The sequence below is a fragment of the Carassius gibelio genome, chromosome A8, assembly GCF_023724105.1.
Source record: "Carassius gibelio isolate Cgi1373 ecotype wild population from Czech Republic chromosome A8, carGib1.2-hapl.c, whole genome shotgun sequence".
NCBI lineage: Eukaryota > Metazoa > Chordata > Actinopteri > Cypriniformes > Cyprinidae > Carassius > Carassius gibelio.
In genome coordinates this window covers 6,685,670-6,713,508 of record NC_068378.1, presented here as the reverse complement: position 1 = coordinate 6,713,508, position 27,839 = coordinate 6,685,670, and the positions used below count along the sequence as shown (strand labels likewise).

The window sequence follows — 27,839 nt, the reverse complement described above, 5'->3', positions numbered from 1 at the left end:
TCTGTTCAGACTATTCTTAACCCAAAGGACTATGAGTCTACAAAGATTTTTATGAAGTTTTTGCACAAGACTGGACTTTACGCAAGGATTTAAAGGATAAACCGAGGCCTCAAATGACCTGAGGAGGGCAGTAATACGCCGGTGATGCGTCTATGCTGCGGCAAATTCAAAAGAAGAAGAAGAAGAAGAAGAAGAACCCACCTGCTCACTCGCTGTGTGAGCCAGGGGTGCGTTCGGATTGCATAGTTTATTAAATCAATGCATAGTAACGCACCGCATTTAACGTTCAGTAACGTTAACAGCGTTGTAACGACGGGAAAAGTAATTAGTTAGATTACCGCGTTACTGAAAAAATAACTTCGTTACCTAACGCCGTTCTTTTAAAACTAACATTTTTATTTAAAACATTGTCTTACCTGCAATGACGCGCGAGCATCATCCCGCTGTCTCTTCTTTTTTCCGCCCCTGACACTTGGTGCCTTTTCGAGGCTATGTCTGAGGTCGGTGTCTTCCAAATTTGACATTGATTGAGGCATTATCGAACAGACCACTGGGAGGTGGGGAAGGGGGAGGGGCACCCATAGACAGTAAAAGAAATGGACACAGCGACCCAATTGGAACTCAATTGAGACAAGTGAAGCCCATTTTTAGCTTTTTTTAGCACTTCCGTTTCTGACGCGCAGACTCAAACGAAGCTTGACGACGTCAGCAACCTGTCTGGCAGATGTAAATCTTCTAGTAGCTGTGCGTGCAAACTGCCATCGTTAATCTTGCAGAGACGGCGAGCTTGAGCGGGGAGTTCTTTGTCGTGAGTGAGCAGGAGTAATTATTCTGATTAATTATTTTGTATAGTATTTTAAAATGTAACGCCAGTACGCCACATTAAGTTAAAGGCCATCTTTCAATTTAATTTTATAACTTAATTTATACAGAATATTGTATGAAAATTTAAATCTAAAAAGACATATATAAGAATACATATGTTTTACAACACCCACGGGCAGAAATTAGGAAAAAAGTGTGCCTATTCTAAGCTACGCTCCAAAAAACCGCCTTTTCCCAGAGAACGCGTCATATGACGTAAGGACAGGCAAACATAGGCGCTGCCGCCCTCGTTCTCAGTGTGGGTTTACGTAGTCTGAGAGGTGGAAACAGAAAATAGAGATTGTCGTTATCGTTATTATAGTTATAGTAGGTTTGAGTTGTCACAATGGTGAATTCTTGTGTTTGTTTTGGATGCAACAACTCCAACTTGTCTGGCCATCGGGTCCACCGATTTCCAAACAAGAAACACAAAGATTTCCGTGCTTGGATACGTTTCGTCCAGGCAAAGAGAAGCAATTTCGCTGCCTCCTCGTTGACAAGACACACGGTGGTATGTGAAAAACACTTCACACAGGACAGCTACAACCAAGGAGATCTTATGGAATTTCGCATGGGATTTCGACGAAAAGAGTGGGTTAGGCTGGCAAATGGAGCTGTGCCATCGGTGCATGCAAGTCCACCTGCAAAATCTGGCGGGAGTGAAGAGTCTAACGTTAATGTTAGCACTAGGAGAGAATCTGCGCGTCGAAAACGGGAGCTTTGCACAGTAAGTCTTATAATACCATATACAAATTGTTGCAGCGAAATGTAGCTCTGCATGTAATTTCTGCAAATTTATTTTTCTTGACGTTATAATGGATTAGTCTTGGCATGGCACGAAAGCCCGCCTAGCTGCCGTCAGCTTACTCTTGTTACACCCCGTGAGTGTGCACATGAGCCTCCTGACACTTATTTTATTGAGCTATTAAGACAGGGTTCCAGAAATTTTTTAATTTTTTAATTAAAATTTTATGTGGTCGCATTCGCATATTACTTCTCGGTTAAATTCACGCATGAATTTTCCTGCATTTAACTTGTTTTAGCGCCCGCCAAATTGATTTTTTTTCTTTCCCGCCAAAGTCTTATTTGATCGGTGAGTAATGTAGATGAACTGCTGCCCTTGTGACAGGGTGCATGTTTAACTGAAAGAACGAGCAAAGAAAGAGAGCCACCGGTCACGCGCACTTTTCACCGTCTCCGAAACGCATCCCAGTTAATTCTATACAATATTAGTTTTCTTAGTTACATCGGAGTTGCCTTGGTTTTCTTTGACTAATCGAAACTGGTATCAACAAGGCACATGCGAGGGAATGCAGCTCGGGACTACTTTGAAAAGATTTTGAAAAGATTAGCAGTCTTTTAAATAATGCATGAATGGGGGATTTTCATGAAAGGACTACATTTTTTAAAGTTCAAAGTTGTGATTTCGGTCTGTTTTCAGATTTTGGGAGAGAGTGCTGCCAGCAAAGACGGGGCGGGTGCAACTGCCACTTCAGATCCTGAAGATGATGGAGATGGAGATATCTCTACAGTGGACCCTGAGCCAGAAGTGGTCCATCGTGGATCACAGTGCAACATAAGATTTTTACATCGTTCATTAGGTAGATAGCTTATATCTAACATTCACCATACATGCCATATACAGTCACAAATAAGGATTACGTCAAAGATTTTGATGATCTCCATGGTTACTATTTTGTCATTTCCACTTTTCAGACAGTAAACATTAAAAATTAAGAACTTCATAATGTTAGAAAAATATATTTTTTACTGGGTTGCATTAGATGCATGTGTTGTTACCAATGAATGTACAACGGTGAACAATTATTAAGATGAATCTCTTTCATCTAAGGTGTTCAGGTAAAGCCTCAGATGGTGGATGTGGGGACTCAAACCGAAAGGTTTGAGCATCGCAGATCAACTCCACTGGCCAGTCCTGAACAAAGTGATGATGAATGGTCATTTTCTGATATCATCAATCATTCTGGTGATATGTCATGGAGTCCAGGGGAGGAGATGTTGAGCGAGTCCTCTGAGGAGGAACCAGAAGAGCTGGAATCTCTCACTGACCCAAAGTAAAAACCTTTTTATTAATGGAAACTGTTTCTGATTGTGTATCAAAAAATGTCATAGTCAGAATTAATGTGTGTTTTCCTTTTCTTGTTTTCAGTGCTGTTGACAAGTTCATTGTTTGCCAGAGGCAGTTGCTGTCCTTGTTCACGGTTTGCTCTGCATGCTGCGGGGAAACCCAGGGACACATAATGCACCCGGAAGGAACTTTCATAAAAGTCAAGCAGGTAATGTCTTATTTGTCAACTGTGTGTGAGGAGCTGAATTATAGTCTGTGAATGTACAGTATGTATATTAATTATTTGTGTCTTAACTATACAGGTTTTTTACTGGCTCATCTTAAAGCTGCTTGAGTATTGAATCTTCTATCATCTTTCAGGCCTGCAGAACTTGTGGTTATGAGCGTTACTGGCAAAACCAAGAGAAGGTGCATCGAAACATGCCTGCCTGCAACCTTTTACTCAGCGGTGCCATCCACTTCTCAGGTTGCATGGCTACTCAGACAATCAGGATGCTGAAGCTGTTTGGACTGCAGTGCATAAGTCCCGGGACTTTTTTCCGCCATCAGCGCTATTACACTATCCCTACCATCGTGCAGGCCTGGAGGACTGAGCAGAGGGGGATCATCAGGGTGTTGAAGGAGACTGGGGGTGGATTGATCCTGTCTGGTGACTGCAGGTAGAATGGTCTAGCTCACGTCAATGATGTCACGTCACGTCAAGAACAGGTCAATGTGTTTTTGCATTAACCTATAAATGTAACTGTTTTTGACGTTCTTAGATCAGATTCTCCTGGACACTGTGCCAAATATGGTAGCTACTCCTTGATTGAGGATCGAATTAACAAAGTTTTGGATGTTCAGCTTGTCCAAGTAAGTTGATGTCACACAGAAATCTTGTGTCTGATTTAGTTACTGATATTACTGTTACTGTTCAGTAATAATCAGTGGGTTTTACAGAGCTCAGAAGTCCCAAGCAGCTCTTGGTGTGAGCTAGAGGGTCTAAAGCGGAGTATGCAGTTCCTGATGGACCAAGACATGCAAGTATCTGCTCTGATAACAGACAGAAATCGGCAGGTAATGATGCTAGGAGAGATCTAAAGCTGAACAGCATTGACAGGCACAGTATCACTCAAAATAAATTCTACATTCTATAAAATCAATTTGTGTTTTAGGTGGCCAAGTGGGTACGTGAGAAAATGTGTTCAGAAGGAACAAGGCATTTCTTTGACGTCTGGCATATTGGGAAAAGTATGTATTGTGATGTTGGTAGTTCTATATAACAGACTTGTTTTTTGTAGTTAAATTCACTTTCCTAATAATTAGTATGCTCTGCTCTGTTTGTCTGCTCTGGAACAGGTGTACAGAAAGCACTGGATGCTGCTGCAAAAGAGAGGGACTGTGAGGATCTGAAGCTGTGGAGGCCAGCCATTATCAACCATCTCTACTGGACCGCAGCTTCCACCCCTACAGGAGATCCAGATGAGATGCAGGCAAAATGGCAGAGTATGATAAATCATGTACAGGACATACATGAACACAGCACTCCTGCATTTACCAGCTGCGCACATCCACCGTTGGAAGGAGAGGCAAGAAACAAGGAGTGGCTGGAACCAGGTACAACATAATAGCCTATGTTAAAAGATGTCAAATGTTTTGAGGCTAAACTTTTTTCAGTGCTTGTAAATTTTAGTTTGGTTTTATCAATACGTAACCCCATGTGTACTAGTAATTACTTGTGTTATGAAATGCGACAGATTATATGACAGAATACATTTTATTCAGGATCACCAGCAGCCACTAAACTGGAGAGTGTAGCTGCCAGGAAAGCACTGGTAAAGGATATTCGACAATTGTCACCTCAGCATCAGACATTCTCCCTGGAGGCCTACCATTCCCTCATTCTGCACTTTGCTCCCAAACACACTGGCTTTTCTTTTCTTGGGATGTACAGCAGGTAGTGTTATCACTTAAAAGTATCGATACTAATAAAATGTGTTTTTTTTTGTTTGTTTTTTTTTCAATTTCACGATATTGCAATACATTTGTCCTTTTGTAGCAGGTAACTGATGACAGAATGAATATGGCTAAAAACTAATGCAGTCTTGTATAGCAGACCAAAATGTTATAGATTGATAACAGCATTACATATTGTTTGCAAAAAAATAATTGCAAAGATGAGTCATTGTCTTAGACCCATTTGAACTGAAAACATTAATGTCATGTATTTCTGTTGCATTTCACTGCATTGGGTTAGCTTTGGAGACCTAATGTTCTATCTACTTATCTCGTACAGACTTCTCTTGGCAGCCCTACATTTCAATAGTAATGGCAACCGAGATGTAGCGCGAACTAGTGAGGGTGAGGGACGCTATGCTGTTCGCTACCCACGGTTTCGGAAAGGTGGCTGGGTAGTCCACCCCATCAAGGAGAAACCATCTTACGGTTAGTAGTTTCACTTAGTTTTTCAATATCTTTTTTGTGTGAATCTATCTTCTTTATGTGAGTCAACCATGTTACTAAATGTTTTCTAAACATTTCTCTCCTCAAGGATACGCAACAAATCTTATGGTCTCTCTGGTAGAGGAATACTGCAAGTCACCACAGGCCCTACAAGAAAGCAGTGCCGTCTTGTCCTCTGCTGCACCGCCCCCCCTCACCTCTTCCCTCCAGAAGGTTGCCAAGGATGAGGCAGTCAGCCTCCATCTCGCATGACACTCACGTTTTAACATGTAATAAAAGATCAATTTTAACAGTACAGTTTGTTTCACTGTGGATTTATTAATCATCTTCCAAGCGGGGCCACTGGAAACCTTTGTATGTCTGTCCCTCCTCTGCAAACTGCCTCCTTATTCCTGACACAACACATGAAGGTATGGCTTTTCTAATGTTCCTGCCTAGTATTCCGTACGCCCAGCGGACAACCTGCCTGTATGCTGTGTATCGGAACTGCCTGTGGTGGAGATTGGGACATAATTACATTTTGATCATACCATGTTTTCATAGTAAACAATTCCAATGGTAAATATTGCATGTCCTGTTGGCTGATATTCTACTGTACTACACAACACCAAAGTTGTTTTTATAGTAAGTATATGGAAACCACTGAGTTAAAAACCTGCTTAACAGGATTTACTATTTTGGTGTAGAAAAGCTGTTTCTTTGAATTGCAGTGTGAAATAATTTTTGCTCAAAACCTACTCTGGTCTGCTGGCTTGAAGAGGGCCATGCTCTTGTCTGAAGTTCATGTATGCTATCTGCAGCACAAAAGGATTCAGACAGGATGCTTCAAACCCTGGATGGAGTGTGAGGCAGGTAATGTCTTCTGGGGGATCTAGGTTTTGGACAAGAGACCAATAGGCGTCGACCTCCCTACAGCACACACTCTCCACTGCAGATGGCATAGCCTCACATCTACCACACAAGCACCTGTTAAACAAATGTGCTAAGATAAACTCACTCTCCTTCCCTCCTTGTAGCTCTAGTGGTTGGTGTAAGACCTTGTAAGAAACGACATGTAGACTACTTACTTCCTAAAACTTAGGTAAATATGCACTGTAAAAAGACACACCCCCTGTACAGTATAGGCTGTCAATTAGATGCATTTATCTGCATGCCTTACAACCAGTATCCCTCCACGTGACAATAAAACATCCTTGTAACAGTGACTATTTACATGAACAGCATATTCCCGTCCTAGCCGGAACACTAACTGCTTTCATACACGTACTCCGCAGAACATGTGAGCTCATTTACATAATGTCCATCGGAAATACTAAGAGGTGAGTAGTATAACAGCCGACTAAGTTCGGAATTCAAGCTGGCCGGTTATGTTGTGCAGATATACGGCCCAAACGCTTGACATCTGCAGAAGCAGAACATGCGGACACCTAGGTCTGAAAGCAGTTACTGATTAAAAATCAGCTAGCAATTTCTAAAAAATTTCACGATAAACTATGTTGTGCAGAAATGCACAGAATTTCTATCACAGATGTCACAGATGTAAGCTATAGCCTACACCCTACAGCATTCATTTAAAATCTGGGATCTAAATTAATTATTTAAGACATGCTGCTGGCATAGATGGTGACAATCTACATGGATGCTTGAAAAACAACAAAGTCGACAGCAATATTGCTAAATATGATTTATTAAAGATACTGCAATGTGATAAACATGGAGAGAACGTTAGCCACAATTAGCCTGTGGTCACTCACCAAGAAACCTGCCCAATTCTCAACCGATTCTCCTCACACCACAACTCTATCTCTCGCCTCTGTCCATTTACCCTTCCCCTTAACTCTGCCTGACCCCTCTCTCGCCTAGGCGGCTCGTAATTATACGGCAATGGCCCATCGTAAGAGCTGACATTTATCCCTGCTGCAACCTCTTCACTGTCTGACTCCATTACGAAGAGACGATGTTTACCTGCCGTTGCGTCACTTCCGATCAGAGCGTTTTTCACAACAGAAGTAATTTTATTCACAATTTCTTTTAAAAAACTGTTTTAATGCACATTTATGATTCATTTCTTCACGCAAGTCGAGTTCCTACACTGTTTATCTACACGTTCATTCACAGGGATCTTCAACTTGAAAGATAGGCTTTAATTGCCTGCGAGCTTCTCCTCCTGTCTGTACGGTAATGCGACAGAGAGACGAGTGGTTATGACGCAATCGTTAGCCTATTTTTACAAAAACTGTTTCTACGGGTCCATAATGTAACATAGAAGGTAATGGAGCCCTTTATACATTGTCGTGTATCTTTAGAAATAAATAATGGACGAACAGAGTCTTTAAACGCCTCAGATGTAAAGCTATTTGCTGTCAAAGTGACGCCAAAATGAATGGGAGTCAATGGGAATGCTAACGCAAGTGAAGTTCTGCTAAAAGATGGCAGCCCCCACTCGACTTCAACTTCCGGTCTAGTTCCTTGCCCCCTGGGGGCACCAGAGGGAGACTGGCACAGAGATTCACCTTTTTCCCGACTAATTTGGTCTAGGCCTATATTACTTTTGTATTGCTTTTGTATATTAACATGCTTTTAGAAATATTTTATTTGTTATTTATACTAGTAGCCTATTGTGATGATTTTTTTCACGACCCAGATATTTTGGTGCCCCCCAAGCACTTTGTGCCCTACGTGCAATGCGTGATGTGCATGTGCGGAGCACCGGCCCTGCTGATGTCATGACTTCCAGAAAGAGACAAAGAGGTGAGTGACATTCAAAGGACTGTGTAAAGTTTTTAAAATGCAGCATCTGAATAGCAGTGTTCTTTCTAACTGATCGGGGATAAGAAATGAGACTGTATGTCAGGGTTCCTCAAACCTTGGCCTGGCCAATGCCAATGCCCTGCAGAGTTTAGCTCCACTCTTGATCAAACACACATGAGCAAGCTAATCAAAGTCGTCAGGATCATTAGAAAATCAGAGGTAAGTGAGATCAAGGTTTCTGTTACCAAAAATAAGTATATTTCAAGGTTTTTTTTTTTTTTTTTTTTTTATTAAAGGGGGCATTTAATGCCTATTTTCCACAAGTAGATATTATTATTTAGGATCTTAATGAAAAGACTGTAACATAGCTTGGTACAAATTTCTCAGTGGTAGTATAGAAAACCCTGTTAAAACAGCTCTTATCAGATCAAGCCATTTTGTAGCATTCTCTTTAAATGATAATGAGCTCTACTGACCCCACCCCTCACGCCAGTAGCTTGAAGCGCTACTGGTGCACTGTCTAAAGCGGATCAACGTATGTGTCCAGCCAAACATGCAGCCTTTCAAACTATACTTTACTGCATTTCTGTGGCTTAATCCCAGGTTGCCTACATGTCGCTGCATTCTCAGGTTGTGAAGAATAAAGAAGGGAAAAGGTTATCTTTGAAATGATGCAGCAATATCTTCTATGGTAAAAGTTATCAAAACCGTGTCTAGAGACAAGATGGCCATCACTGCTCTGAACTTTTCTGTCCATTTGTATCCTATTATTTGATTCGTTCTTGTCGTTTATGACAGAACAGCTAACCGATCACGATGATCTTGTCTTGGGAAAATATAATTTTATTTGCTTATGTCAGAAACAGTGAATTGCTTTAAAAATTGGCTGTTGTTTTCACATCATTGCTTTGTTATAATTTCGGAAAAGTTGTACCCGCCAATTGTCAACTGAGACTGTTTCATGGATTTGCCAACGCTGGTTTTTATTCGCATTTGGCGTTTGTTGAGTGATAATTTTAGGCCCTGCTTGTAAGTTTACTATTTCAGTATTCCATGGTACTAAATTGGCCCACTTTCTAGTGTATGAATATGAGGAGCCGTGTAGGATTTAAATCAAACTTCGCTTATCAATACATACATAAAACACGTGCATATTCACCTATAAATTACTCGCATATACATCCTTACTATTGAATGTTCAAAAATACATATATAAAATACACATGAACACTAATATGAAATCGATACCAATACATATAATGTTATAATGCATACACTTGTGAATAACTTGCGTATACATATATACTTGACACGTGCATACACCTATAGACACTCACATATACATATAAACTTGATCCGTGCATATACACCTATTAAACACTCGCACATACATATAAACTCGCTGCATACAAACACACCTGCACATACATATAAACTTGATCCGTGCATATACACCTATTAAAAACTCGCACATATATATAAACTCGATGAGTGCAAACACATCCATAAAACACTCGTGCATACATAAACAATAACATTTACTAATGTATACAGTTCAGATGAGAAAAATATGCATTATATGTGTACTTATATATATGCGAGTGATTTCATATGTGGATGTGCGTGAATTTTCAGTGTAAACGGAAGGCGTTTCAGTGTGAACGGAAGTAACCAAATTTGCAATCATGGACAGGGATCTGTGTCATTTCTAATCGTTTGCTCAATCATTTCAGTTTTTCTTTTGCCCAAAACTGATACATTTAGTAGATTAAATGTACTCTATAGTTAAAAAAGGTTGTAAAATGTCTTTATACAATTTGTTTTTGTCTTTAAATACCTGACAGACCTTCTGGCACTGTGCAGGTACGGTGACCCTGAGGAATGTTCAGGAAGAGGTTATAACAGCAGCACGGCGATACATGGTGTCATTCTATGACAAGAGTGACTTTGGTGGTACCTTTAGATGCACTGCGAGCCCATCTCTTTGTGAGCATCAAAGGAGACGTGCGTTGCCTTCCACCAACTGAAGACACCTTCCTATTACACCTTCGCCGAGCCCTTCATCAGTTGGCTGTGTGTAAGCGGGCACACATGGTTCAGCCAACCTACCCAGCTGCCACTGATTTTGGGGGACAACTTGTCAGTGGCAAATTGGTGGCAACCATGATGCTGAAAGAGGCAAAACCTTCTGAACTCAATCGCAGCCAATACTGCCACTGCAAGAAAAGCATGTGTGCCCGAGGATGCTCCTGTGCAAGAGCCAATGTGAAGTGTGGCATTGCATGTCTCTGCACCGGGGATCCCAACAGATGTTCAAGGTTTGAACTTGGGCTTGAAGACAGGGACACGTAAGCAGGCAGCATGTGTGTGTGTCTCCTCAGTGGTGAGGGTGAAGGTCTGTCCCCAGGTCAGTATCTGCAGTGTGCCACCCTCCTGATTATCTGATCTCACAGGGACCTGCACCTAGTTCATTACGTTATGTTAAATTATTTTTTCGTTAAAGTTGTAATAGTTGTCTTCGGAGGCAATAAAATAATGAAAGTCATTTTGCTGTATTATATTTCTTGTGTGACTCATTTCCATTGGGAGAACAGGGTCGTGTTGAAATTAAAATGATGCCTAGGCCATGATGCTTAATAATGTGGACATTAAAAAACCATGTTAAATATCCAGCATGTCTTTCGGAATTTTGAGAATAGCTTACAATTCTATTGAGGTTCTGAGCCTACTGATCAACTATTAGTGAAATCATCACAGATACATAGATTTTGGTTGCATTTTTATTATTATTTTTTCTGTGGAATGAGAATTCTGTTTGGTGAAAACAATGACATGTTGACTAATGTCATAACTTGGGGGAATAGTTGATTGCCAATGAAGTTAAGATGAAAATATTGGAAAAAGTGAGAAAACACCTTTTTTTTGCATTAAATTGATGCTAAATAATGTAGAAATGTGTTTTAAGAGTAATTTTTTCAGTGGATGTTGTCAGCACATGGGTTCTGTGTATCTGGAATGCATTTATTGACAGCGTACCAAACCCACTTCAGGATTTGAAAAAAAAAATAATTTTTCTAAATTTTCTGATAAAAAGAAATAAAGGGGGCATACACTAAAATGGCCACAATTGTTTGTTTGTTTTTCGCGATATTTCCAGCAGGGCAGAGCCTCCAATTATTGGTTCTTATGGTCAAAGTTAACAGAAAAAGAACACAAATAAAAAGTATGGCAGACCATGTCAGGTTCAACCCATTTTTGAGACTTTGGCTCCCAGACTATTAGCAATTTATTCTTTTAACATGTAATCAAATACAAATCTTTGATTTTTTTTGGCAAAGTTCTGCAACACAGATATACTCTTTGAATTAAACCACTCAAGAAATGTTTTAGTATTCCTTAAGAAAGAAATGAGGATGATGATTATTACATTATCATTTATTTTAATTGAAGTGTAAAGTTCTGCTTTTGATTTATTCATGCAGAATTTGCCAAACTCTATGGTATACTGTAAATTTAATTTTTTAGGAATTCCATGCAAAGTAACATGCCTAAAATCAATCAGAACATTTAGTTAATATAAAGAGGCAATGGATCATGTGAAGTAATTCAGACCTCTGCAATGATGTTTCCCTTTCAGGATATGTCCAGTGTCTGCAGTAGTCCTACAGCCAGCCCCAAACCCAAGATGGTTGGACTTTCCCCAGCTCAGAAATCCAGTCTCATTACTGCCACACAGCTGCTGAAGACACACATGCAGCGCTCAGGAACTGTGCTCACACATAAACAAGCGCAAGGTGTGTAAATGCACAGATTGAGCCCCAGGACCCTGGACGTGTATACACACAGGACGTGTATTACACAGGCTATTTTTGCCTGGTGGGACATAAATGCACAAAATATATGACTGGCAACCAATTTTATGCATTACTGGTAACAAAACCGGTAGTAATGTGTCTCTCGTCCCGTGTCTAACTTCTGTTTTTGTTTTTGAATGCAAAAGTGTATCCTGTGTGTATCTGAATCATGTTAGGCCTGGTAATCTGTGCAGGGTTATCTTGCCCTGGCAACCAAAAACACACTTCTTTTGTGACATTTCGCTCTCTCGCTCTGATCAGTGAATGTCTGTGCTCTGCTATACGGGCGCGCGCACTCTTCCGGGAGAAGTGCCCTCCTCAGGACCCATATAAGGAAATTCCACTCCATCTAACGTCACACAGAGCCATACTCGAAAAAAACTTTGTGACAAACCGGAAGGGGTATTTTTGGAACAAAAATACTCCTTCAAACGTAAAACTTAATTTTTGAAACTTCGACTTACAGAAGGTAAAATAGACTTACCAGGTAACCTAGTACATTTATTCATATTTAAAACAATTCATATTTTTGTGAAATAATTAATAATAATACTGCTAAATATGTGTAAAAACTTTAGTAGATGTATGAGTTAAAAAAAAAAAAGGTACAGATCTCTGCAGGATTTCATATAACCCGTATTGCACCTTCTGAACGCTGGGTGAGCTCGAGAGGTTGTTGGAGATAACTCTTTGTGTGTTTCAGTGCCGGTGCCCAGTGAGCAGGTGGAGGGTTTGGACCGAGACGACCTGAGGCTCCACCTCAAGAGAAGACAGACCCCCAGTCCCACTCCCACCAAAGCCTCCAAAAGAGCCAACATCAAAGTCACCATCATCTCCCACGGAGACGCGGCGGGAAATATGACAGGCTCCACTTCTCAAGAAGGTAATGAAAACATTCAGGCCTCATTCAGCCTACTGAGCCGCTGGTTATACTATAAACGGCATATTGATGCATTTAGGCGGAATGAAGATTTATGAAGTTTTCAGGCAGATCGATTACTTTGTTAATCTGATTTCTGAGTTGATTAAAGTTGGCAGTACATTTTAAATGGATTGATCACCCAAAAGTGTTCATTGTCATCATTAACTGGGGGAAAAAAATACAGTGGAAGTCAATCAGATACACACAACATGCTACAATTTATCTCCTTTATGAAAGAATGACTTGCCACTGTTTACAACTTACTAGTTGTAAACTAGTTTTCTTACTAAATAGTTTTCTATATTGATATTATGGAAATAAACATAAATATATACATAAATAATCATAAATTACAATTAAAACGTCCAAAAACAGCAATGTTGAGTATATATATATATATATATATATATATATATATATATATATATATATATATATATATATATAGAGAGAGAGAGAGAGAGAGAGAGAGAGAGAGAGAGAGAGAGAAAGAGAGAGAGAGAGAGAGAGAGAGAGAGAGAGAGAATATTTAGAATTTTCAACATCATTTCTCAAGTCTTCAGTGTCACATGAACCTTCAGAAATCATAATAATATGCTGATTATAAACATTTCTGATTATTATTAATGTTGAAAACTTACTGTCCCCAAACCTTTGAATGTTAGTGTACTTCAGTAAAATGATGTAATGAATAGTCCCACATAAAATTAAAGATGTCTTGGACTGTATCTTTTACACTTACATTGGTGTTTTCTGTGCTGGAAAGCCCCTCGGACTGACAGTGGGCCAAACTGTGTCTGGGGCCAAAGAGCTGTCTGAGCTTCTCAGTGCACAAAGGTATCTTTATCTTTTCACACCAGGTACATTGTACAAGAGAAGAAAAACCCTTAATGATGTTTACACCAGCATAAATCTTCGGCACAAAAATGTAGTCTGGTATTCACATGCGATTTGTCTGTTCAATCAAATCTTTGAGATTTTAGTTTTTGCAAAAAACAACAGCAAGTACTACTTTTCACTCTCAACATTCATGATGTGTGAACAGGCCTTTAATCTTGCAGTAACAACCAGATTGTATTCTTATAGGGCTGTGTGATAAATAGCGATTAACATTAAATCTCAGGTAAATCGACCTGCCTAGTGTGATTATAATAAAGCAAAGGCTGTGATAGTTTTATGCGTAGCTTGTCCGTGAAGCACAGCTCTTTGATCAGAAGGTAGTAGATCTGCTCCGTCTAAAATAACTACGAGTTTGACTCGCTTATAATGCGCATTTGAAAACACAACACTCATCAACAATAATCATTATAAATATACATTATCATGAAAATACCTGAGAGGCTTGAAGAACAGTGATAGAAATAGGCATTTCCTGGAACTACAGTACAGACCAAAAGTTTGGACACACCTTCTCATTCCAAGAGTTTTCTTTATTTTCATGACTATGAAAATTGTAGAGTCACACTGAAGGCATCAAGGGCTATTTGACCAAGAAGGAGAGTGATGGGGTGCTGTCCCAGATGACCTGACCTCCACAGTCACCGGACCTGAACCCAGTCGAGATGGTTTAGGGGTGAGCTGGACCGCAGACAGAAGGCAAAAGGGCCAACAAGTGCTAAGCATCTCTCGGGGAACTCCTTCAAGACTGTTGGAAGACCATTTCAGGTGACTACCTCTTGAAGCTCATCAAGAGAATGCCAAGAGTGTGCAAAGCACTAATCAAAGCAAAAGGTGGCTACATTGGAGAACCTAGAATATTACATAAATTCAGTTGTTTCACACTTTTTTGTTATGTATATAATTCCACATGTGTTAATTCATAGTTTTGATGCCTTCAGTGTGAATCTACAATTGTCATAGTCATGAAAATAAAGAAAACTCTTTGAATGAGAAGGTTGTCCAAACTTTTGTTCTGTACTGTATGTATTATGATACTACTTCTGCGGGACAAGAGCCCCCTCTGACTTTGAGATGCAGCAGCATTCAACCATACTTCACTGACAAGCTGCACATAGAAAAATAGCAGCCAATCGTTTATTTCCGATTTATCGTGCAGCATATTGTGTAAGGATGATCTTCATTAGCTACATCATACATATTACCCAATTATAAGATTCATATCACTGTTTTTATTGCAACATTTGCATGATTTATACAATGCCGTGCCATGTTGGATCAGATAATGTGCCAGCACTTGCATAACTCCATGACACTGCATCTGCACTATATTTTGTAAGTTTCCACTTATACATAGAACTTGTTTATAAAAAGATTTTTCAGTAACACTCTATTTTATGGTGTCCTTGTTACACATTACATGAACTTACTATTATAAAGACAATTAATTATGAATAATTGCCTGCAAATAACCCTAAGCCAAACCCAGGGGCGTAGATTACGCGGGGGACATGCCCCCCCCCCCCACTTTTAATATAATGGAATTTCGTCCCCCGCACTTTTTCAGTCAAATGTGTTCGCATAGATGTTTTCAAGAGATGGTGTGAATAAATTTAGGCCGCATCCGAAATCGCATACTTCCATACTATATAGTAGGCCAAAAACAGTATGCGAAGCAAGTAATATGTCTGAATTCTTAGTATTCGAAAAACAGTAGGCGAGATGTACCCGGATGGCCTACTACTTCCGCCCGAATTCTGTAGCATGCATAGGATGGACACTACTCTATCCCATGATGCCACGGGAGAGGACTCGTCATACTCATATTCAAAAATAACGGAAAATAGGAGGATCGTGACGCCGCTGTTTTGAAGTGTAAGTACCTTAAACGCTGTTCATTGTGGTTAAAGTGAACTTGTTTAACATAATTCAAGTAAACGACTGACTTGTTAAAGTTTTACACATTGTAACCTGATGAGACTATTTTGTAAATTGAGTTGAAAAATGTTTAATAATCATTATCGATCAGAGGCTGTGCCTCAGCTTGTTAAGGCTGCTTTCTACAGACGCCTCGTTAAGTCATTTAATGATATAAAGTTACAAAATTTTAAGTGATTAAAAGAAATGTTGGATAACTTACATGGCAAACTATTGTTAATAAGTGACTCCGCTTGATCATAAATCATCAGTAATGTGTAAATCCTGTTCTGATGTTACAGAGACTGATGAACACAATCTTGTTCTCATGCACTGATGAAACCCTACTCACTGGAAAGCATAATTCAGTAAGTATATAAATTAAAATTAATCTTAACTACACACACTCTTTACATGTATTTATGTAAAGATCATCACTGATTTATGCTGTTTTTTTTATTGTAATATTAATTACCAGTTGCTATTTTGTCAGTTGCAAAGTGCTTAATAGCAAGTAACTTTCGAAGCACTTGTGTGCACTGATTTTGTAGCAGTTTGCAGTTGTTTTTTAAACAAGCAACATCTTAACATCTGAAAAATGTTGTCTTGAGAATGGGTGCCACACTTTAGAGAAAAACACCCATACACCAGGTCACATTTAAAATTATTCTCTTTATATATTTATTTATTTATTTTTCATTTCTACATGGATAAGAGCACAAAGCTTCAGACAAAACCACATTAACATTTTCATAAAGTAGTATAATAGAGCTTAAAGCAACAGCAAAAGGGAATTTCTCAAGACGTTTCTACATTAATGTCAGGAAAATAAACTTCAGCAGCTTCAGTTCAGTAACTGTATGTGCAGATGAGGACTTAAAATTTGGGTGAAAAACAGTGAAAATCTAAAATTTACCCCAGGGATAAAGTAATACATATTGTAAAATTAAACTTGTTGTAAATATGTTTGTATGATATGTAACTGTAGTATGAATTCCCAGTTATGAGTGTAATATATTTATGCGTATATATAAATAAACACACGTTTAAATTTAAATATTTACATGTGTATTTATACATATATATGTGATTTTATAGTATATATATTTATATGTATATTTCTTAAATAACTAATATATGTATATCCGATTTGAGAGTCTTAAAATTACCTTCATAACTTACACAAGCTGAAACAATAGCACTATGAGAACATGAACTGATTTGCAGAGTCTTAACCTGTTCAACTGTCCTACAGGTAATCCTGCTCTTGAAGAGCTGCACACGGTCGTCTGGTGTGACACAGCTGTGGTCAGATTGTCCCACACATCTGTCCTGTGCTGATTTCTGTGTTTTGGGGTTCCAGTGTATCATCGTCATGATCTTCCACAACTTCTGGATGAACAATGTCCTCATTCAGAAGGCCGAGGTTGTGGAGCACTGCACAGCATGCAACAACATCTGCACAAAGGCAGGACTCACTTCCAGGGCCTTGAAGAAGAAGATGGAGCACAGCTGGTCTTCATCATCTGATGGCTCTCTCAACAATGTTCTGTGCACGAGCATCATTGATGTTCAATCAGACCTGTGCAGGGTTCTGTTCACGCTCTCTGTATGCTGTGATGAGGCAGATGTGTGCACTCAAACAAAGATACCCACCATCTCCCAGGATGTGTTTTCCTGCAGGTGGATACAGGCCTCCAGTGTTCTCCAGCACCCTGACATCATACACAGACCCCGGATACTCAACAAACATATAAAGGCACATCCCCTGGTGGTGACCTGCAGCTGAACAGAATGAAACCGCTTCCTGTTGAAATAACTTTGGGCTTCACTTGCTGGAGGTTCAGTTTGTATGTGACAGCCATCTATTGTTCCAGCTACCAGAAGAAAAGCTGCTTCCACTGCCTCCAGGTCATCTGTGGTGGAGAAGACAATCAGCTTCCTCAAAATCCCCATGACAGACCCGCTCATTCTTTTCACAATGTTATGCAGCTCTTGGATGTCAAAGGCCAGTAAAATTTCAATACGTTACACATTTTTTTGCTGATATATCTATATCTATATCTATATTTATATATTTGTGTATATTGTCTATAATGTATATATTATGTATTTATGTATTGTGATGTGTGTGTGTGTTTCTGTGTATATTTCTATAATGTATTTGTTTGTATTTATGTGTATATGTGTGTGTGTATTTGTCTAAGCATTCATTCAAGTTTATTAATTAATTTATGTTCCTTTTGTTTCTTTTGTGTAATTTTATTTGTATTTATTTATTACAATAAATTACTTTATATCCTTACATAAAATTAGGCTGTCATTCTGTCCAGGACTGGCCCACGTCTCCAGCCAGAGCACGGGTACTTCCTCATCGCCACTGATGACACAGCGATCCAGAGACGTCTGCGATGAGTAGGGTCTAGAGTAGCTGTAAGGTCAAAGTTTGAGTCAATGAGAAGCATCTAAGCTGATTAACGCTCTGACAGATCAACAAACATCCAGCTGAGCATGTAAATATGTACCATAAACTTGTATTTTATTTTATTTTTTTATGCATGTTAAGAGCTTTATTGTGTCATCTTCTACAATATCGGGCGTGTCAGTTTGTCAGCTCGCCCTTGAGATCGACCTTGAACTCAAACTGCTGTTATGTCCAGAGGACCAGAATATTTATATGGCAGTGCTGTAAAAATGATCTGTCAATTCCCACAACAGCAGCTTCATTCATGCTTAATGTGACCACCTCACTGTTGTGTTTGTTGGAAAGGAAAAAGTGTGGCAAAAAACGCACAATGAGAAGAGGTGACCGGACCCTGAGGAAGATTGTGGAGAAGGACCGATTCCAGACCTTGGGGGACCTGCAGAAGCAGTGGACTGAGTCTGGAGTAGAAACATCCAGAGCTACCGTCTACAGGCGTGTGCACGAAATGGGTTACAGAGAAGTAGCACTGGACTGTTGCTCAGTGGTCCAAAGTACTTTTTTCGGATGAAAGCAAATTTTGCATGTCATTCGGAAATCAAAGTGCCAGAGGCTGGAGGAAGACTGGGGAGAAGGAAATTCCAAAATGCCTGAAGTCCAGTGTCAAGTACCCACAGTCAGTGATGGTCTGGGGTACCATGTCAGCTGCTGGTGTTGGTCCACTGTGTTTTATCAAGGGCAGGGTCAATGCAGCTAGCTATCAGGAGATTTTGGAGCACTTCATGCTTCCATCTGCTGAAAAGCTTTATGGAGATAAAGATTTCGTTTTTCAGCATGACCTGGCACCTGTTCACAGTGCCAAAACCACTGGTAAATGGTTTATTGACCATGGTATTACTGTGTTAAATTGGCCTGCCAACTCTCCTGACCTGAACCCCATAGAGAATCTGTGGGATATTGTGAAGAGAAAGTTGAGAGACGCAAGACCCAACACTCTGGATGAGCTTAAGGCCACTATCGAAGCATCCTGGGCCTCCATAACACCTCAGCAGTGCCACAGGCTGATTGCCTCCATGCCACGCCGCATTGAAGCAGTCATTTCTACAAAAGGGTTATGACCAAGTATTGAGTGCATAACTGAACATAATTATTTGAAGGTTGACTTTTTTTGTATTAAAAACACTTTTCTTTTATTGGTCGGATGAAATATGCTAATTGTTTGAGAATTTTGGGTTTTCATGAGCTGTATGCCAAAATCATCAGTATTAAAACAATGAAAGACCTGAAATATTTCAGTTGGTGTGCAATGAATCTAAAATATATGAAAGTTTAATTTTTATCATGACATTATGGAAAATAATGAACTTCACAATATGCTAATTCTTTGAGAAGGACCTGTATGGAATGTGACTTTGTCCTTCTTTGTGGGAAAAACCTAGGCATTAATGGTGCAATGGAACATACATACATACAATTGGTCAACAAGCTTCCTTATTGTTGCCATTAGTGTTGTAAAACTCAAGTGAACAGTGTTGTTGTGGTCAACTGACAGGTTGAAAGCAGTCTGTTAGAACTGGATTGTTAGATAAACAGAACAACACTGCAGAGTGATTGTATTTAATCTGTAGGTGTGGAAATAAGTGATATAAACAGTCGGGGTCCTATGGTTAGTGAGTCTGACTTGTAACCCAAAGGTGATGGATTCGAGTGCTCTGAATGTTTGTTCACAGTGTGTGTATGGACTTGGATGGGTTAAAAGCAGAGCGCAAATTTAGAGTATGGAACACTATATTTAGCTTCATGTCACTTTTTTTAAACTTTTTATACAGACTGTTGTGACAAAGGAATGTTTAACAGGTTACTGATGTCATGACTTCCAGAAAGAGAGAAAATGTTACAAGGATGTTTAAGAGGTGAGTGACATTCAAAGGACTGTGTAAAGTTTTTAAAATGCAGCATCTGAATAGCAGTGTTCTTTCTAACTGATCGGGGATAAGAAATGAGACTGTATGTCAGGGTTCCTCAATCTTTGTCCTGGCCAATGCCAATGCCCTGCAGAGTTTCGCTGCACTCTTGATCAAACACACCTGAGCAAGCTAATCAAAGTCGTCAGGATCATTAGAAAATCAGAGGTAAGTGAGATCAAGGTTTCTGTTACCAAAAATAAGTATATTTCAAGTTTTTTTTTTTTTTTTTTTTTTTTTTAAGGGGCCATCAGATGCCTATTTTCCACAAGTTGAAATGATTCTTTAGGATCTTAATGAAAAGACTGTAACATAGTTTGGTACAAATTTCTCAGTGGTAGTATAGAAAACCCTGTTAAAACAGCTCTATACAGATCAAGCCATTTTGTTGCATTTTCCTTTAAATGTTAATGAGCTCTACTGACCCCACCCCTCACACCAGTAGCTTGAACGCTACTGGTGCACTGTCTAAAGCGGATCAACGTACAGTATTGTTCAAAATAATAGCAGTACAATGTGACTAACCAGAATAATCAAGGTTTTTAGTATATTTTTTATTGCTACGTGGCAAACAAGTTACCAGTAGGTTCAGTAGATTGTCAGAAAACAAACAAGACCCAGCATTCATGATATGCACGCTCTTAAGGCTGTGCAATTGGGCAATTAGTTGAAAGGGGTGTGTTCAAAAAAATAGCAGTGTCTACCTTTGACTGTACAAACTCAAAACTATTTTGTACAAACATTTTTTTTTTCTGGGATTTAGCAATCCTGTGAATCACTAAACTAATATTTAGTTGTATGACCACAGTTTTTTAAAACTGCTTGACATCTGTGTGGCATGGAGTCAACCAACTTGTGGCACCTCTCAGCTGTTATTCCACTCCATGATTCTTTAACAACATTCCACAATTCATTCACATTTCTTGGTTTTGCTTCAGAAACAGCATTTTTGATATCACCCCACAAGTTCTCAATTGGAATAAGGTCTGGAGATTGGGCTGGCCACTCCATAACATTAATTTTGTTGGTTTGGAACCAAGACTTTGCCCGTTTACTAGTGTGTTTTGGGTCATTGTCTTGTTGAAACAACCATTTCAAGGGCATGTCCTCTTCAGCATAGGGCAACATGACCTCTTCAAGTATTTTAACATATGCAAACTGATCCATGATCCCTGGTATGCGATAAATAGGCCCAACACCATAGTAGGAGAAACATGCCCATATCATGATGCTTGCACCTCCATGCTTCACTGTGTACTGTGTACTGTGGCTTGAATTCAGAGTTTGGGGGTCGTCTCACAAACTGCCTGTGGCCCTTGGACCCAAAAAGAACAATTTTACTCTCATCAGTCCACAAAATGTTCCTCCATTTCTCTTTAGGCCAGTTGATGTGTTCTTTGGCAAATTGTAACCTCTTCTGCACATGCCTTTTTTTTAACAGAGGAACTTTGCGGGGGATTCTTGAAAATAGATTAGCTTCACACAGACGTCTTCTAACTGTCACAGTACTTACAGGTAACTCCAGACTGTCTTTGATCATCCTGGAGGTGATCATTGGCTGAGCCTTTGCCATTCTGGTTATTCTTCTATCCATTTTGATGGTTGTCTTCCGTTTTCTTCCACGTCTCTCTGGTTTTGCTCTCCATTTTAAGGCATTGGAGATCATTTTAGCTGAACAGCCTATCATTTTTTGCACCTCTTTATAGGTTTTCCCCTCTCTAATCAACTTTTTAATCAAAGTACGCTGTTCTTCTGAACAATGTCTTGAACGACCCATTTTCCTCAGCTTTCAAATGCATGTTCAACAAGTGTTGGCTTCATCCTTAAATAGGGGCCACCTGATTCACACCTGTTTCTTCACAAAATTGATGACCTCAGTGATTGAATGCCACACTGCTATTTTTTTGAACACACCCCTTTCAACTAATTCAACTAATTGCCCAATTGCACAGCCTTAAGAGCGTGCATATCAGGGTGAACTTGCGGCCCAGGAGGTAGTACCGGAGCTCCAGGACTGCCCACCTGATGGCCAGGGCTTCCTTCTCCACAGCGGCGTACTTCCTCTCGGCGTTGGGACAGCTTCCTGCTGATGTTCGGATGTTCCTCACCTTGGAATCCCAACTGAATTTGGGAGAGGACCGCTCCTAGTCCTGTGTCGGAAGCATCCGTCTGCAGCAGGAAGGGGCAGCTAAAGTCCGGGTCGCGGAGTACCTGCGAGGACGTGAGTGCTGCTTTCACCTGGGAGAAGGCTTCTTCCGCCGACAGGGTCCAGAATACTTTCTCCGGCTGACCCTTCCTGGTCAGGTCTGTCAGGGGGGCGGCTAAAGAGGAGAAGTTGGGGATAAAACAACGGTAATAACCCGCCAACCCCAAGAAGGCTCGTACCTGGGTCTTTGTCTCGGGTCTTGGTGCGGAGTGGATGGCCTCAACTTTCTTGTCTGGCGGCCGGATGAGTCCTCAGCCGACTTGATAGCCCAGGTACTTGACCACAGAGAGGGCTAGGTGGCATTTTCGGGGGTTGGCGGTTAGTCCAGCCCGCCGGAGCTCCGAGAGCACCCTCCGCAGACGATCCAGATGTTCGTCCCACGCCTCGGAGTGGTGAGGTCGCAGGAGGATGTCCATCATCCGCTTGAACGTCGCGGGGGCCCCATGTAGGCCGAAAGGAAGGGTCCGGTACTGCCAGTGGCCACTGGGGGTGGAGAAGGCGGTTTTCGGCTTGGCGGCCTCGGAGAGCGGTACCTGCCAATAGCCCTTGGTGAGGTCTAGGGTGCTGATATACCGGCCCTTCCTAGCCGGTCCAGCAGTTCGTCCACCCGAGGCATGGGGTACCCGTCGAATTCGGAGACTTTGTTCAGGCGGCGGAAGTCGTTACAAAAGCGGAGGGTGCCATCCGACTGACGAGGACGTGCAGGTGTTTTGCTTTGGTTTCCATGCGACGCTGATTCCTCTGGGAGTGCTCGTCACAATACATAAACAATAACATTTACTAACGTATACGGTTCAGATGAGAAAAACATGCATTATATGTGTACATATATATATATATATATATATGTGAGTGATTTCATATGTGGATGTGCGTGAATTTTCAGTGTAAACGGAAGGCGTTTCAGTGTGAACGGAAGTAACCACATTTGCAATCATGGACAGGGATCTGTGTCATTTCTAATCGTTTGCTCAGTCATAAAAAAAAAAAAAAAAGTTTTTAATAACAAAACGAAAGCGGAATGTTTATATATATATATATATATATATATATATATATATATATATATATATATATATATATATACACACACACACACACACACACACATGAACTGGAAGATTCTTAATCTATTTTTTTTTTTTGCCCAAAACTGATACATTTAGTAGATAAAATGTACTCTATAGTTAAAAAAGGTTGTAAAATGTCTTTATACAATTTGTTTTTGTCTTTAATCATATACTGCATTGTGGTGCACTTTGAGATGAATTGTCCACAGACTATGCTCTTTTTTTTTTTTTTTTTACAATACCCTTTATTCACGAAACATGTTTTATTAAGTTGTGCTTGATTTGATTACCTTTGATTATCTTGATTTCAAAAGTGTGGATTTCAGGAACAGAATGTAGTAAAACTTTAAAACTGGTTAATAATACAACATAGGTATCGAACAAGGTTTTTTTTTTTTTTTTTGCATATGATGTTTAACTATTACACTGATAAAGTACACATCCACCATCCCCTGCATCAGATAAAAAACTAAAGTTAATTCTGAGAAGGTTTACCCATGTCTTCATGTATGTGTGCAGTAGTCGCTCATATATAACTTGAGAATGAGTCTCCCCCATTAGAAGAGCTTCTGCAAACTAGGAACAAAATAACAGGCAGAAGTGCAATTATCAAACTCTGCTGATTTGTAACATATACATTAATTACAAACAAACAGCTTCTCCAGGTGAACTGTAGGCTCTCATGCACTTCCATTTGAAACCTTTTTTAAGGAGGAAAAAAAAAAAGTTAAATCGTTGTTACTGCATACGAGTCTTTATATATAGTTCTTTATTCTCAATGACACCAAATATCTCAGACACTGAACATTTCATAACACCGGTGAGTTCAAGGACCATAATATCACACTCGTCAGCAGTAAGTTAATTGGCAGTTTCGATCTAGAAAAAGGTGAGAATTTCACAATTTCACTTCTATGCAATCTTCACGAAATATTCCCAGTCCCACTTGAGCTTAGCCATTTTCGAACATGAGTTTAAAATATTCTAGCTGAGCCCCAGCGTTAGTTTCTTTAGGCGACCATTATATTAGAATGTACCGTCTTAATGTTTCCATGGCAACGCGTCATGCTTGTCATGTGACAACACAGCCACGATAGATGGCACATGGATTGCTTTTATTTTATTTTTACTGTTTTATTCAAAATATTTGTAAACATACTCACTATATTATGAAATTATGATATTCCGATTCTGTGCAAATAGCTTAAACACTTCTATATATATAATTCTGAAAATGCCTAAGTTCACTAGTGGGACTTAGTTGGGAACACATTTTATATCTTTTAACTAGAGGCAGTAAAACTCTCTCTCTCTGTGTGTGTGTGTGTGTGTGTGTAACGTTAACTTGCATAGCGTTTGGAAGGTATTTCGTGAAGATTGCATAGAAGTGAAATTCTCACCTTTTTCTAGATCGAAACTGCCGGTTACTTTACCACTGACAAGTGGGATATCACGGTCCGTGAACTTTGCCGGCGGATGATCACATCGTTTGCGTGTTATTGATGCTTTGTATGCCAGGGCTCGAAGGCCGAAACAAAGTGCTAGATTCAGATTGTGTTTCTGACTGCATGCAGAGACTGCAGGTGAGCAGGCAACACAAACTGATGGTAATTGATCTTATAATAGTGGGCGAAAAAAGAACATTCCGCAAATTGCTTCAGGTGTAGCACAATCCTGGTCGATGATTGCAAATGCGGTATTTAGACAGGTTACTTCCGTACACGCTTAAACGACTTCCTTTTACACTGAAACGCCTTCCGTTTACACTGAAATGCCTTCCGTTTACACTGAAAATTGCAGTGAGTTTATATGTATGTGCGAGTGTTTAATAGGTGTATATGCACGGATCAAGTTTATGTGTATGTGCGAGTATGTGCAGGTGTGTTTGTATGCAGCGAGTTTATATGTATGTGCGAGTGTTTAATAGGTGTTGTGGCGGGGGAGGCGTGGTTTAGCGAGGTCTGCAATGGGAGAGAGGGTGAAGAGATCAGCGGTGGTAAGAGGGTTAAGTGAGAGACAAGTGACACCTGCTTCTCATTTCAGTGATGGGCATGGGGAAGCAGTATTTAAGCCGGTCGCTTTCCAGAAACGAGAGAGAAATCTGAGGGCTCGTGGGAGGAAGCAGCAGACGGAACGTGAGAAGCCAAAGTGAATGTGTATTATAGTTTGTTTTGTTTTCTTCCTTTATTTATGAACAATAAAGTTCCCACGAGCCTCAGTAAGCCGACCCCGGGAAGGAAGGAGAACGCTGCCGCCATGCAAACCCCGTCAGGAGCATCGGGAACGCCGTTTGCGGAGCTCATTACATCGCTCGCGGGCCTGCATCAGAAACAACATCAAGCCCTGCTGGAGCTGCGAGCCGACCACGAACATCCGTTCCAGGCAATGATGTAGGTCCAGCGGGAGGACCGCGAGCTGTTTCGGAGCTTGCTGGACCGGGAGGTTCGGACGAGGTCAGCCTCCCCCAGTTCCAGCCCTGCTGCCCACATGCCTCTGACAAAGATGGGGCCAACGGATGATCCGGAAGCGTTCCTCGATCTTTTTGAGAGGACGGCCGAGGCGTGTGGGTGGCCAGAGGATAGCTGGCCGGTCAGAATAATTCCTCTGCTATCTGGGGAGGCCCAGAAGGCTGCTCAACAACTGCCCGTCCAGAACCTCCTGGTATATGCAGACTTAAAAAGAGCAGTGCTCCAAAGGGTCGGCCTCAGCCCCGAGCACCACCGTTAACGCTTCCGGTCGCTAGAACTGACTGAAGCTGGCCGGCCCTTTGTCTTAGCCCAGCAGCTCCGGGACTCGTGCCGCAAATGGCTGTTGGCCGGAGGAAGCGACGCCGAGACCATTATCAACACCCTGGTGCTGAAGCAATTCATCTCACGACTCCCGAAGAGGACTGCTCAGTGGGTCCAGTGCAACCGGCCGGTGTCGCTAGATCTGGCCATCCAACTGGCGGAGGATCAGCTGGCAGCGTGTTCTGGGGTCGGCGAACCCCTTCCATCTGTCTCTCTCTCTCTCTCTTCCCCCCCTCTCTTTCTCCTCTTGCTGCAAAGCCTGTCCCTCTACTCAGGTCCCGGTTCGCGGGGCCACCAAGGGCCGCACCCCGCTGGAGAACAGGGGCGGAGACGGCAACGATGTCACGGGGGCCTACCAGAGGAATGGGGCCGCCACACAGGGAGGGTCTGTCACCTGACCCCCTTCCAACCACTAGGGTGGCGGGAAGGCCTGGGCCGGCCTGCTGGCGTTGCGGGGATCCGGGCCATTTCATGGACCGGTGCCCGGTCATGGAGGTGGGGACATTGGTCCGGACCCGCAGGCTGCCCCCGATCAAGCCGGGTTGTATCAAATACCTGTGAGTATTAAGGGGGGTACCTATCAGGCTTTGGTGGATTCAGGTTGCAACCAGACCTCCATCCATCAAAGCCTGATACAATCCGGGGCATTGGATACGGGCCGCGTGGTTAAGGTGAGGTGTGTGCACAGGGATATAGTGGAATACCCTGTAAAAACCATAGGCATCAAATTTTTAGGGGACAAAAGCATTATGTGGAGGTGGCCGTTAGTCGGCGCCTCCGGCATCCACTGATTTCCTCTGGAGCAGTCCCAGGATGAGACCCTTAAACATGCATTCGAGCAGGTCCGTTCCATCGATGGGCAGGCCCTCCATCCTGACCGCCCGCTCTCCTATCCGTATTTTGCCGTTATTAAAGACCGGTTGTATCGAGTGACCCATGACGCTCAGACAAAGGAAGATACGACCCAATTATTATTACCTAAGAGCCGTCGGGAAATGCTTTTCCAGACGGCACATTGTAATCCAATGGCAAGGCATCTAGGTATGACAGCCACGCTAAATCGTCTAATGACCCGATTTTTTTGGCCAGGCATTCACGAGAACGTCCGCAGATGGTTTGCGTCGTGTCGGGTATGTCAGTTGGTGAACCCACCGGCCACCCCAAAAGCGCCATTGCGTCCTATACCTCTAGTGCAGGTCCCCTTCGAACGAATTGGTATGGACCTCATCGGGCCATTAGAACGATCCACACGAGGACATCGTTTTGCGTTAGTCATAGTGGATTACGCAACACGATATCCCGAAGCAGGTGCGCTCCGCAACATCTCGGCGAAGAGTGTGGAGGACGCCCTGTTTCGTTTAATCTCCCGCGTGGGAATCCCAAAAGAGATTCTCACGGACCAGGGCACCGCGTTTATGTCACGCACGTTACGCAAATTATACGAGTTATTGGGCATTAAAGCGGTACGGACCAGCGTCTATCACCCACAAACGGATGGACTGGTCGAACAATTTAATCGCACTTTGAAAACGAAATGATTCGTAAATTCGTCCAAGAAGACGCGAAAAATTGGGATAGATGGCTAGAGCCCCTCTTATTCGCTGTGTGCGAGGTCCCCCAAGCCTCCAGGGTTTTCCCCCTTCGAGCTTCTT

At 41.3% G+C, this 27,839-nt stretch overlaps 1 protein-coding gene across 2 annotated transcripts; it reads left to right on the top strand.

Moving 5' to 3' along the window:
- Positions 1 to 898: 898 nt before the first annotated feature.
- LOC128018255 (uncharacterized) lies at positions 899 to 5,662 on the top strand. Of its 2 annotated transcripts, XM_052603658.1 has the most exons (12): positions 899 to 1,591; positions 2,306 to 2,465; positions 2,717 to 2,939; positions 3,035 to 3,161; positions 3,314 to 3,612; positions 3,715 to 3,805; positions 3,893 to 4,009; positions 4,108 to 4,183; positions 4,292 to 4,549; positions 4,718 to 4,889; positions 5,229 to 5,377; positions 5,484 to 5,662. In XM_052603658.1, exons 1-12 carry the CDS (start codon positions 1,211 to 1,213, stop codon positions 5,645 to 5,647), a joined length of 2,217 nt encoding a protein of 738 aa, XP_052459618.1. In that variant the 5' UTR covers positions 899 to 1,210; the 3' UTR covers positions 5,648 to 5,662. The 2 variants fall into 2 exon arrangements, 1 of the variants encoding a protein (XP_052459618.1); XR_008184792.1 differs by lacking the exon at positions 4,718 to 4,889 and having other exon boundaries at positions 5,484 to 5,625.
- The last annotated feature ends 22,177 nt before the right edge of the window (positions 5,663 to 27,839 follow it).

What these genes read in the sequence shown, in the direction of transcription:
- LOC128018255 (XM_052603658.1), top strand. Translation starts at nt 1,211, where the DNA reads ATGGTGAATTCTTGTGTTTGTTTTGGATGCAACAACTCCAACTTGTCT. An exon ending in GAAAACGGGAGCTTTGCACA is followed by an intron (nt 1,592 to 2,305) that starts GTAAGTCTTATA and finishes GTCTGTTTTCAG; the next exon opens with ATTTTGGGAGAGAGTGCTGC. An exon ending in CAAGGAGTGGCTGGAACCAG is followed by an intron (nt 4,550 to 4,717) that starts GTACAACATAAT and finishes CATTTTATTCAG; the next exon opens with GATCACCAGCAGCCACTAAA.